Source organism: Amblyomma mixtum, chromosome 3 (genome assembly GCF_055824585.1).
Source record: "Amblyomma mixtum isolate Tamu chromosome 3, ASM5582458v1, whole genome shotgun sequence".
NCBI lineage: Eukaryota > Metazoa > Arthropoda > Arachnida > Ixodida > Ixodidae > Amblyomma > Amblyomma mixtum.
In genome coordinates this window covers 290,230,844-290,244,137 of record NC_143014.1, presented here as the reverse complement: position 1 = coordinate 290,244,137, position 13,294 = coordinate 290,230,844, and the positions used below count along the sequence as shown (strand labels likewise).

Here is a 13,294-nt window from a genome sequence, read left to right as displayed (position 1 = left end):
CGACAACATACTTTTCTGCATGTAGTGCCATCTAACGGCTGCCACAGCAATTAACATAAATAGCTCAGGTTAGCCCGAAAAGATGGCGCTACACATACGCATCAACATTTGTTTTGGGGAATCATTTCTAGAGAAGAAAATAAATCAGTCTCGAAACTTTGTGGAAAAAGGTTGTGCATGTCGTCTTGCGCACCGCGATTTCAGTGCTCTCAAACGTTCTGCTTACAAACGAACTGCTTATTTAGCCAAGTGTGCTGCCACTTAAAAGGTTGCAGGGCAGAGGGCCAGGCCAGCGCCTCCTCTATTTATACTATGCCTGCCGAGTATGGCCGATCTGACCGTCCAAGGCCCTCTCCCATCCTCCTTTCCTACCCTCCCCCATCGGCTAGCCTTCGTGCCTGCTCTACTCTGGTGGGGGAAAGTGCCATCTGAGGGGGCGCCTGACGACGAAGAGCGGACAAAATAATTTTTTAAACATTCTCTCTCCGTGAGGTGGCGCTCTGCACCTCTCATGACCATCAGGCTGCCTGTCGGGTATGGACACGTCATAGTGCGCGCCGTTCTTGGCTTTGTGTGCAACGACTGCAGGCGCTGGTTTTAAAAGGAGCCATAGCGAGTGCGGTGCAGCGGCATCGGCATTGTAACGAAAGGCTGTGGCGGCTTGTTCGAATCATGTTGATCTTTCAGCTGCAACGCTGAAACATTCCGGGAGACGCACTGAAACTGCTTGGCGGAAAGATGAAACCAGAGGGTAAAGGTAGTTGAAAAAAAGAGATCACTGCGGTGACCTGCATTGGGAGAATGCGAAAGCATTGACGTCTCCTCGGTACTCTTCACCTCTATTTGTCTCTCTTTATTGATTAATTATAGATGAATTGATTAGTTATTGATCAATTATTATTGGTCAAACGATTAATTGTTGGTCAATTGATTATTAATTAATTAATTATCAAGTTTTTCAACCTTATAGGTCAATGATTGCCAATTTTGTTGCTCAAATTCGACGCCTTAGTTTATTTTCCATTCACTTACTACATACCCATCCAAACCATTCAACCCTCCATTGGTTTTGCTTCTAATTAATTAATTACTCCAAATCAATGAGGTTTTAATTGATTACTTTGGATTGCATTCACTGAACACGTTTCAATCTATCAAACTTTTTATTTTTTCACTCATTTTGTACAATTTCCTGCGGTTGCTTGCTGCTCGTGCTATTTCGACTGATTTTGACTGATTACTGGCTGTAATTAATTAACTAATCATCTTAGTGACAATTTGTTTTGTGTATCATCCTATCACCATCCTTTGTCGATCACGACCATTCGTTTGATGCTACCTCTTCTGAGAAAATCACAACTGCTGCAAACAAGTTTGGTGACACAGTGCCGCCGACATAGCCTAGAAATGCTTGTGCATTAATAAGTTATGCATTAATAAGTTATAAGTTAGAGAAGGGGGCAGATAAAACTGAAATAAAGTTCGCTTCAGCACGTATTCAGGCGCAGTCACTGTAAAGACCAAACCACAAGGCAGTGTTTGTTCAACGCCGCGTCATCGTCTTATTTGGTTTGGTTGGTTTGGTTGATGGGGTTTAATGCCCCAAAGCGACTCGGGCTATGAGAGATGGTGTAGTGAAGGGCTATTGACTCTTTAACATGCACTCACATTGCACAGTACATGGGCCTCTAGAATTTCGCCTCCATCGAAATTCATCCGCCGCGGCCGGGATCGAACCCGTGTCTTTTGGGTCAGCAGCAGAGCACCATCGGTCCACTGGCATTATCCCTTGGTGCTGCAGGAGAGGGCTATCAAACCCATCAGGGCGTACGAAGTGGCGTCTCTAGGCGGGTGTTAGGTGTGTTTTTTTCGTTTGCTGTTGTGTTCCGGTCTCGCACAAGGTGGTTCCTCCTCCTCCTCGCGCGTATCAAAGGTGGTTGTGCTACAGTGAAAATTTCTTATGGCTGTAAATTCGTGTAAATACAAGAAAATAGCCACAAATTCTATAAATGTAAATGGTTATAAATACAAAAAGTTCTAATGTATATTGTAACAGATACATGCAAAGTATTGTATATGCTATTCCTGTAAATAGGTGCAAATATATGTAAATAAATGCACGGAAACGTTCCCTTCTTTTCTGCAGTCTGTGCAGCAATGTTTCTCAGCTGCACGTAAAGGAGCTTAAAATCTTCCAGACTTCACACAAAAATGAAAGCAGCAGCCGCACTGAACGTAACTGGTGCCGTTTTACTGCTGCTGCAAGGACACCTCGTCAGCGTCGCAGACCGGAGCATTTGCCTGCGCAAAACAATTTTCGCTAACCATGCTGCCACGAAACGAACGAACGTAACTACTTACAACGTTCTATTCATCCGGCAAAGAAGAGCAGTAAGCAGCGCAAACACCTCAAGTAGCACCTCAGGTATGCCAGCCTCCATCCTCAAGTGATTGGCGGAGCTAAGCTGCCACTCCAGCTGGTCATCGTTGGAAGAAGCGCCGCACCATGGATGAAGCGATGAAGCAAGAATCTGACAGACGCGTGGTGTAGGAGTATGACAGAGCTATCACCAAAATGCTAGTGCCACGCGCCCATGCAAGCATGATGCAAGCAGTCCTGCCATCTGGGTAGTGCCACAGGGCAGCAACTAAATAAAATGAGGCGTACCGCCGGTTACCATTGCGAAGCTGGCCATAGCGCACCCTGCAACCGCACCAACAAATCGGAAATGGGCAGGCAACAGAACCGTGCCTGCCACATACATTTAATCGCACAAAAGCATCCCCAACCTAGTAAAAGAGAAAATAAGCGAAAATACCAGTATTGAGGTGGAGCTCGCTCGGGGATGAGGGTACACTCATGAGTTGTACTTCTGAAAGCGCAGCAGACTGCAGCTGAAGCGGCAGTGTGCAACCCGCGCGCCTGTATTTGGCTTGAGAAGCCTGCACCATCCGTGGCCGAGGCGGAGCCAGTGATGTCGGGTCACGTAGTGCTGTGTCCGCGGTCGGAAAGAACCGATTTTGTTCATCGTGTGATTGGGCATTTACCAGCGCCATGATGAAACACGGTGCAATTCCCCAGTGCCTTCAGGCCCATATAGAGGCATATAGAGGAGTTAATTCATTACGCTATCGCGTCATGCCCTTAAGGCTGGGCTTAAGTTTGCCCTCCAATTTTTTTCTCTTTTACTAGGATGGAGGTGCTTTTGTGTGATTAAATCAGTGTGGCTGGCATGGTTCCATCACCTGCCCATTTCCTTTTTGCTGGTGGAGTTGTGGGGTATAACACTTACCTCGCTGTTGGGAGGGAAGTGCAAGCAGAACAGTGGAAAGCAATGAGAGGGTGATGGCATGGGAGGAAGAGGCTTACCAGAACTGGTTTTCCAGTCCATCCGCACTGTCCTCTGCTTTCGCCATCTGCCATGAGCATGCGAGCCGTTGCTGCCCACGGACGAGGGGGAGCCAGTGGCGTCGGGTGACGTGCTCTGTCCACAGTCAGAATAACTGATTTCATCCATCGTGTGGATTGGCCTTTGCATGCGTCATATTGCTGTAGTGACTGTCTGAAAGAACGCAAACATTGTTTTTGGTTGTTTCCAATAGTGTGCAGGAATCCCTTGCCCTTGCTAAGAGTGGAGTAATTGAAATAATAAATTTCTACATAGCAGAGCTTCACTTTAGGCATTGGGGCACAGCCTAGTGGAGGGCTACAGATTAATTTCGACCGTGTGGTTCTTTAATGTTGTAATACATGGTGCATGCAATTAAATATTAATAAATGCAAATCAGTGAGGGTATCTCGCACTAACCACATAAGTCGCACTTATATGCTTAATAACGTCTCATTAGAATCGGTGACATCATACCGGTATCTGGGAGTTCTCATTACCAATAATCTATCTTGGAAATCGTATGTAAATTATATCACTTCTAAAGCCAATAGCACCCTTGGATATACACGCCGTAATTTCCACCTTGCACCATCATCATTAAAATTATTATTGTACACAGCTTACATTCATCCACAACTTGAATACGCGCCATCTGTCTGGGATCCCGGTCACGTAACACTCATACATTCTCTTGAGGCAATACAAAATCGCTCAGCCCGGTTTATCTTAAACAACTACCAAAGGACCGCTAGTGTTACTAATATGAAAACCTACTTACAACTACCAGTTTTATCGACCCGAAGAAAGCTATCTCGCCTGTCTCTTTTTCATAAAATATACCACCATAACACAACCTTGCGCTATCTTTGGGTTCAACCACCGTCATACATTTCAACTCGCCGTGACCACAGCAAAAAGGTACACATTCCGCACTAAAATACGCTTGCATATTCATACTTGTTTATTCCTCGGACAAGCAATGACTGGAATAACCTACCAGCATCACTAACAAGCATATCTGAAATTGAGAACTTTAAATCGGCATTACACAGTTTCTTTTCATAGCTAGTGCTCATATCATCATCATGGCATTCATAGATGATGTTCATATTCCCATTACGACTGTTTGTTTATTAGGAACTGCATTCCTTGTTTATTATTTGTTTTCTTTGTCATATTTTTCTGTATTTATTAACACCGTTACCGATTTCGTAATTTACTCTTTGTACCTTTGTTCTTTTTCATTCTTTTTGTATGCTTACTTTCGTTTTTGTACTGGTTTTACAGAGATTGTGTATATTTTTTACTAATAACTTTTTGTGTACAATGTGTATGCCTCTGCATCCGCCCCTCCCCTCTATAATGTACATTTGTACCCTGAGGGTATAATAAATGAATAAATAAATAAATTATCAGCACACGAGCATTAGTGCTTTTCACTTTTATCGAAATGCACTAAGGGATGGGTGGTCATCGCGTGTGTGCGGCAAGAGTTCCATTGAATGACTTTCTTAGACAGCTATCAGTGAGCGCTAGAATGATTCATGTGCTTGGGCATTCACTGGCTGGTAGGCAAGCATCGTGAATGTGAAATGGACAAAAGGCAGCTGGAACTGGTGCAGCATTAAACAGGCAATGAGGAAAACTGCTTACAGTTATTGTTCACAGTAAAATTTGACTCTGTGGCTCTTTTTTGGCTATGTCGAAGTTGGTCTGGGGGAAAAGACATGTTTATCGCCGATAAAGTTGTATTTAAAAATTTTCCCGCCAGTCGATTCAAGCTCATGATGTCCTTACCGAAAAGGACATGTTTGCTACTGTTTTGAAGAGAATGGCGGTGTAGTATAGCCTCCGAGATCGGCACCCAAAAAATTGATGTCGATGCACTCGTTTTGGTTGTGAAATTGGCCGGGGAGGGAGACATTTGTACTTCATTTTTTGTGTCTTTTCTGGCTGATAAAAGCTCTGTTTTTGGTAAGAATGGTCTTTTGTGATTAGAATGCGGTGTCTTATCGATATAGGCCAACTTCTGTTTGTCTTCAGTGTTCCTTTAATCTGTATTGTTGTCTAAGTTCGTTTCCTGCTCATTGTGGTGCAGGGTGTTTGGCTTCCCAAGGCATTATACAGATGTGGGGAACATCTCCTTGGGCAAGAGAAAGCAGCTGCTGGGAAAGGCCTGGAGTGTGCCTGTTGTGTGCCACATTCTGCGGCCACTGCGCACCTTCTTCAAGAGCAAGCGTCGGGTCAACCACTGAGCGTAAGTCAATTTGTCCAACTGGGCTGACAGGTGGAAGTGAAGTTTTGATTCAGGCCTCCATATGTTAATGAAACTGCCCAAAGTTGAAAAAGCTCTTTTATAACCTTGTAGCTCCGTAATGAAGCACATCAAAATTCTTTAAGCTACGCCTGCCGATGCACTGAAGGTGCATAATATTTGAACCCTAAATTTGGTTCTGTGTGGTGCCAGTATTTAAATAACACCTATGCAGAATATTGATGTAACACCTTCGTGCAGTGATCTAAGGCATCAGTGTTTCTTGCAAAGAAGCTGTCACTGACTTCTTAGATAATTGTGATCTTTTGTCGTTACTGTGCTGTATTGGGAAATTGAAATCGTAGCATATTTACGCCTTGTTTTTCTGACAGTATTTATTAAGAGATGAAGGTTTAGATCATGGTTCTGCTTGCAGTGGTTGCTAGTTGCTTTTTGAAATGCAGCATACTTAATAATATATATGCCATTATTCTGGAAAAACAACATTTTTCCTCCCCCTTCTTCTATTTGGATAAGAAAAAACGAAGATAGGCCACAGCTTAAGCTCCCTATAAACTTAGAGCAGGTTAGCCAGCAGCCTGATCTGCCTGGATCGTTGTTCTTGCCTAGGCTTGGAGGTTTTGATGTACACTTCCAGTGGCGCTTGTATTCATATCACTGAAGTGTCACCGGGGACTAGTCATTCAGTTATCCTTGGCTTGTTTCAAGGGTAACAAGCCATTGTATTGTGAACACTGTACATTATTCATTTACTTCTCATTATAGCTGGTTTCATATCTGGCCATATTTGTTGACCTGCATGTTTAATTTATCTTCTTAACCGTAATAAGGTTTTCAGCATAAATCATGTTTTTGTTTTTAATATTCGGTTGTTCGATGTTGAAGGTAGGGAGACTAGCTGCTTCCAATGCAGAAGCTGGTGATTGTACTTTTTCAAACGTTTTGGATTGTAGTTAAGGCAATCAATTTCATTCTCTGTGACTCCTTTTGTTTAGTTTCTTTTCTGTCAAGCTCGTCACATCTGTGTTCGTCACCTTTGGTTATTTCATAGCTCACAATGTCCGCCGCGTTCGCTGCAACTTGCGCCGTCACACTTGCAGACTGGCTCTGGCTCGCTCAGGCGCTGCAACCACTGTTGACATAACCGCCTGCCGGAGCAATGAGGTCGTCGCGCCTTGCCAGCAGCTGATTTCGTTCACTCAAGCCACGGTTGAGAGCAGCACAGTCGTGGCGTGCGAATGCGCTAGTCACGTGATTTTTTTTGTATTTCGCGGGCTTTCTTTGGAGCTAGGAAAAAAGATACACGTGAGGCTTTCTTTATCGCAAATAAATGGAATGGGGGTTTCTGAAGGCGCTCTCCAACTTTGCTATTCCCATTTGCTGTCTAAAGCCAATATTTACGTGTTTAGAAAAATTATCTTAATTGCTAATTAATTCATTGCAAAACAAAAAATTGCCTAAGATGTACAGGCCGGTTGGTGGTGTATGTAAATGGTTTCCCAGGCCTACCTCAAATATTTTATTTTATGCGAAGCATATGAACGTAGGTTTCGGGCCTTCGCGCGACGCCCGGCGGTGGCCACCATTGACCTTGAAGTGAGATCACATGATGTGACGTCACGTGATGACGTCACACCGGCTGCAAATGTGGCCTCATATCGCGCCGTCGGACGTCGCCCAGCGGAGGCCTCCACGCTTCGGTTCACGCCGTCGCGCGCGACACGGCGGCGGCGCCACCATCGCTGCATCACGTGATATGTGACGTCACGCCAGGGATGAAGCGGCGCGCGCCCGCCGTTGCGTCAGTCTCTGTGCCCGCAACCGCGCCAGCGTCTTTGCGCCGGGCGTGTATGCGGTCAAGATGCCTCCAAACGCTAAGGACGTTAATAACCTAAACCACGTCTCCGTTACTTAGCCCCATCCACACTGAGGCAGCTGCTTAACATGCTTCGCATCCACTGGGATTAACCTTGATAAGCCTCCAATCTTTTTTTTAACCCTTGGCTAAAGTTAGCGTGAACACCCTGTATATATATATTTATATATGTATACATGCACATACACAGGATTGAAAAAGATCTGTCCTCCAATCTAAACATCCAGTCAGATATGTTTCCTTTAACGAAGCGTGTACTTTATGTGTGTGTGTGTGTGTCTGTCTGTGTGTGTGTGTGCGTGCGTGCGCGTGTGTTGCATTATTTCATACATTGCGCTTTTCCCAACAAAAGCCCGAGGCTTGTCATATGCTCGGAGTCGCTAATGCCCATCGGTAGCTCAGAAAATGCTAGCACAGCAACTAATGTATCATCCCCAAGTTTGTCGTGTCTCTGCCCAGTGAAGTGCCTCGCGTGGAAAATAGGCTCAGTGGCGTCACCTTAGACAAATAGTGGAGGGAAACCACATGCATAGTACTCTGCTAGAAAAAGTAAGTTTCGAATGACACTTTTCTAAGTACATGCAGCATTGGTCTCACGGAATACACCTGCTCGCAATCAGTCACACTAAATTTACCGGCCTAACACCTATACAACTACATCACTTCTGTGGCACAGGCTGTGGCGCGCACATTGGTGAAAATGTGAAGAAAAAACAAAACTTAGGGAAGTGTGACACAGTAAATATATCAGGCCTGTGAATGGGGTGCAAGAAAAACGCACGCCATAATGTGAGAAAATCACAAAACCGGAGATACTGGTTGCGTGGCAGTCCTCTTTTTTTCCTGCAATCCGCGCTTCTTTTACGTACCGTTTGCGGTCTTTACTCTTTTTTGCGCGCAACTGAAACATTTTAAGAGGTATGTCATTCATCCATTGCAGAGGGTACATTTTCTTCGGCAGAAAACCCTTCCGTAAACTTGAAAGCGAACCGCCTCGGGTACATTTCAGCGGGCGCCGCCGGCTGCCGATCCACACTGGTGGAGCGACAGTGCTGCCAACTATACGTCGATCTCGCAGCGAATAGTGGCAGAGAGATGTGCGCTGCATGCATTGGCAGAAGTGTGGCACTGTAGCGAAATGCGTTGGCATTGAGAACATTGTTGCAGAAATGTGGCACTTGAGCAATAGCCTGGTGGCGTTTTCTGGACAAATAGGCAATGACAATGAAAAAGGTGCTCAGTTTATTTAGAGGAGATGCGTAATGTGGTTGGGATTTTAAAACGAGCGTGACAAGCCCAGGGCAACTCGGTCTGCTTCGAGATGGGCAGTGCCTGTGCATTCGCAGCAGCAACACATGGCGTGGTGTCGACCTTCAAAGACCTGCTTTTGTGCAATATTTCCTGCTTCGCAATGCTAAATCACCATCAGTTTTGTTCTTCAAGTTCTTATATCGCAAGGATATTACTTTCTTGGAAGGTGCAGTGCCTGTGTCCTCACCAGAGGGGCAGGTCACGCACCAGAGAACATACCCCGTGTTTCAGCGAACACTTTAATAATTGTTCGAAATAGGTTTTCTGGGATTTAAAAAACACCGTCAACTAGTTCGCGGCGTGTAACATGTTTTCGGACATGCCGAGGAGTGAACGGTGCCGACTACAGAGCGCGCGCCGGAAGGTGCAAACTTGTCGAGGAGCGGTCGCCGCTAGCGTCTAGGGAGCGCCAGTCAGTATCTTTGCTTTCAAAACATTACCTTGCACTCAACACATTGCGGGCTTCACCAGACGGGAAATAGGCCTAATGCCCGATTGCTTCATCGCTTGCTGTGCGCACCGAAATCGTCAAACAGGTGACCCCTAAAGATGCACAGGACACTCCTTCATCGATGAAAACAAGCACAGTGTTGGCCGACGACATTTTATGGCGTCAAAAGGCTAAATAAAACAGTGTACTTTACGTGCACGAAACGACAGCGCATTGCACAGCTTACCGCTATGCCACTAGCCTGTCAAGCAGTTGATTCCTACACTTGGGGACAGCTTTCTGTGCCTACTCAGGTGAAGCTACGAGCACGCATTGCCAGCTTAAGCGCCTCTCTCTCTCTCTCTCTATCGTGAGCGTGTGATAAGTGCCACTTGTGGAAGCCTCGCCCTTCGTAGCTTCAAGCGCATAGCCAAATAGAAGCCGTCGTCGAGTGTAGAAGCGGCTCAACTACTTCCGTGCACAGTGATAACAACACCATATTATCGTCCAGGCCTTGCATCTAGGTGGCAATAGTTGACGTCGTCAGCCAAAAAGTGCAGTCGAAGTAGCCCCTCGCTCACCCATAAAACAGCTGCGTTGCTGCTAGAGCTGCTTGGAGGAGTAGACACAGAATGCATGGCCCTCTTCGCTCTTCTGTCTTACCGGCTACACTTGCAGTGTTCGTACCTCTCCCACTCTACTGCGCATGTTTCTCCTGTCGTTGCTACGCAGAGCTCGGACTCCCGCAACTGCGGCGGATCTACTTTTCCTTAGGTGGTGGTGGTTACTATGAAATATTCTGGAGAGCGGATACTGATCCCGGCGTATGTTGGCCAGTTAGTGGCATCAATCTTGGGGACCAGGAGAAGGGGATGGAGGTGGGAAGGGGAAACCTTAATTCTATCGGCACACCTCGCACGGTATACTACAAGCTCTGGTACATTTTCTCAATGACGCAAACACCGCTGCCCACTTCTAATGCTCACCACTCATGAGTTCCCCGCGTCTCACCCAGCTCTGTGTTTATGATTACGCGCTATTGTCCTTTGCATATATCTCTTCCCCTCTTTCTTTTTCTTCCCATTCTTCTTCCTTGTCTAATTGCTTTTGATCTTCCCCCCACTTCCAAACATTCCTCATTGTGTCGCAGCAAAGGCAACCTGGACAAGGACAGTGGTACGCACTGCACAACTTTCATTTTCATTTTCAAACAATAAATAACCCCTAATCTTGCAGCACGCGCCACACTGCCTGAGGTCAACTCTCATTAAGTAGTGCTCACATATGGTGCACCCTAGTTTTCCCGCTCAAGTGTCTCGCCTACGTTCCGCTGGTTTCACCCTGCCCTCCTCAATGCTCTTGGAGAGTGTCTGCTAAACAGCCTATGTCCAAGCACAGACGTTCACACCACAGATAACAGTGAACGGCCAAAGTTTGAACTTCTTCCTTATGTGCACAAGGTCGCACATTATCTGAGGATAGTGAAGGGAAATTCAGTGTGGACGTTTCCTTTTCCCTGCCCAGCAAGCTGTCCCGTCTGTGCCAAGTACCCAACAAAGATATTCGAAAGGATACTTCGTGTGGCATCAACTACAAAGCAAGCTATGTGCCCTGCAAGGTATCAGCTGTTTATGAAATCCCGCTAAGCTGCCGTTTGGTTTATGGGGAACAGACGGGATGCTGCATGAACAAGTGTTTACAGGAGAACAGCAGCTCCCTGGGCTTGCACTGCTGTCAGCATATTTGCTTGAGGAATGCCTATCATTCTACAAAAATTGTATGCCGCTTTTCAAGAAAACTAAGGTAATCAGCGGCGCCAAATGCAACAAGGTGCATGAAGTCCACAAAGCTTTACACATGCACAAACATACCCCCAATAAATGTGTTGGCGAGACTTCCATTCACCTGTACAAAAAGGAACTTAGTTCCCTTTGCTTGATAAGGTGATTGTGTTCGAGTGCACGGGTGAGTGCTTGACGCGCAGGTGTAGTTTTGTGGAGGAAAGTATCAGGCATTGCTTCAATATCTAGTTGAAAGTCTGTGTTTGTCCTGTCTATTCTGTCCTGTGTGCTGTCTATCACGCAGTTTGATGTTTGATTATATTCAAATTGAAATCTATAACAAAGTGAATATTGCATAGAAAGAAGTTGAAAGGTCACGCGACTGTCAAAAACAATGCAGTTTTATTTCTGAGTTCTTGCGGGAAGCCTGAGAGTAGGCCTCGCCACGTGGCTCAAGTCGAAAACTGGTGGCCAAGCCGGCTTCTCGCTGTTTCCAGTCCCGCTTTGTCCCGAGCATCCTTCACTATTCGATGGTTACCACATCATACCAAGAATAATCGTGTCGTTCATTGTAGCATGTCCCTCATGACCTATTAGGAACTTATACGTACAATGCTCTTGTAATAAGCGACAAACGATTTATCTGGAATGTCACCCCTGGATCAAGGCGCATTCAATTGAACGGTGAAAACCTCATGCTTTGCAAAAGAGATAATTTCTGTGTCGAAATCAGCGCCTGTTGTATACGTCAATCAGTCTTGGGATGTACTAGAATAGTGCTAAAGAGACACCGATGACAAAGCGATGTTTAAGTGCATCGATAAATTAACCTGCACATATGAAAAGAGGCTACATTAGCTGAAAAAAGGAGCATTTATTAATTAGAGAAGCCACAAAAATCAAACTGCAATATATTTGTTCTCAGCAGATTTCGCAAGCAAAATCGGTCACACGAAGCCTATTATTTTCACGCTTATCCCTGCATCAACACTTGTATTCACTCTGAACATAATGACCTTGGAGTCCTTTTCGGTCTTGACGTCGCAAATTTGAGTCTGGTGGCAAGCAAATTTTTAAATCAGATTTTCTGTCCAATGAATGTGTATTTAACTGCCGGAACAATATGAACACAACCATAAAAAGCCAACAGGTTGGTTTTTACTAAGGCCAAAGGTTGGATGGATTGTTCCTCAGTGCCCTTCTGAAGTGCATAGAGCTCACGCTAGATCCTTTGTTTATGCAGTGTGTCGAAAGCGACGAGGCCATGCACATGGAATTTATAAAAGGAGTGGAGCATTTATCTTCGTCGCCTCTCCTTTTGGATATTTGACTGTTTTTTAATACTCTCAATACGGCTGAAAGCATCGCTTGCTTATCACACCCATTGTTTAACAGCCAAATGGAGTACTGTAGAAAGTAGCGGCAAAACTCAAAGGAGTGAACGTGCTCACATACTGAAGTATACTTTCGTTCCATGAGGATAGAATATAGAGTATCCAAAGCTGTGAGTGGCCAAACCTCTTGCGTTGTGGTATTACGAGGGAGTGCATACAAGGAGCAGCCGTCAATTCCGAGGATGCCTCAGTCTGACCGGAACTATACCTCAGTGTCTCATTTTGTATGGACTGAAATGGTAGAAATATGCTGCGTTGAACACGGTTCCTTAGTGACTGTAGTCAGGGTCCCTCTGGTTGATTCACCACGATCATTCACTCTTTTTTTTCTCTTTTGCAGACTGCTGCTCCTGAAGTTTGTGGCCATCCTGAACAATTTGATGTGTCCTCATGCGCCCCGAAGAAAGCGGGTGGCAGTTTCGATTTTATATATTGATGTTTTTTTTTCAATATTAGTGAATTGCATACGATTATCAGGAGTGTTGTAATTTATTAAACCAAAGCAACATATAAGTGGTCTCTTCATTCCTTTTGCGGGGTAGCAGCACTCTGCAAGCACTTATGTGCCATTGTTCTCAGAGGGATTGTTCACTCACGAAAAGCGGTTAAAGGTGGCTGTAGAATGGCCTTATGTGTACTGTGAGAGGTCACAAGGAAGGCTTAGTGCATAGCACACATGGTTCTGTTAGTGGTGACGTAGAGTTATCGCTGACAGTTTCTCCGCAATGCGTACTAGTCCATATAATCAGCTGGCGGTATGCTCTCGACACCACCCTCTACAAGCCAAAACGACTCTCAAAGGGTGGTCCATGGAGATAGTTCAGTCGCTCGACAC

General features: G+C 45.3%; 2 protein-coding genes across 5 annotated transcripts in view; one reads left to right on the top strand and one right to left on the bottom strand.

The window, feature by feature from the left end:
• LOC149355137 (DNA (cytosine-5)-methyltransferase 3B-like) overlaps nucleotides 1–12,972 on the top strand; it is a 137,968-nt gene extending 124,996 nt beyond the window's left edge. The window contains exons 18-20 of one of the 3 annotated variants that reach the window (XR_016291463.1): nucleotides 5,491–5,649; nucleotides 10,809–10,902; nucleotides 12,800–12,972. Coding sequence is in view for 2 of the 3 variants with exons in the window: in XM_089583638.1 (XP_089439764.1) it covers nucleotides 5,491–5,647 (157 nt within the window). In the remaining variant the exon portion in view is untranslated. Of the gene's footprint in view, nucleotides 1–5,490; nucleotides 5,650–10,434; nucleotides 10,455–10,808; nucleotides 10,903–12,799 lie in introns of those variants that run through there. The other 2 variants (XM_089583638.1, XM_089583639.1) reach the window with 2 other exon arrangements.
• LOC149355136 (uncharacterized) overlaps nucleotides 1–13,294 on the bottom strand; it is a 45,090-nt gene that overhangs the window by 20,155 nt on the left and 11,641 nt on the right. For both annotated transcript variants that reach the window (XM_089583640.1, XM_089583644.1), the window contains exon 4: nucleotides 3,371–3,563. The gene's annotated coding sequence lies outside the window, so the exon portion shown is untranslated. The remainder of the gene's footprint in view (nucleotides 1–3,370; nucleotides 3,564–13,294) is intronic.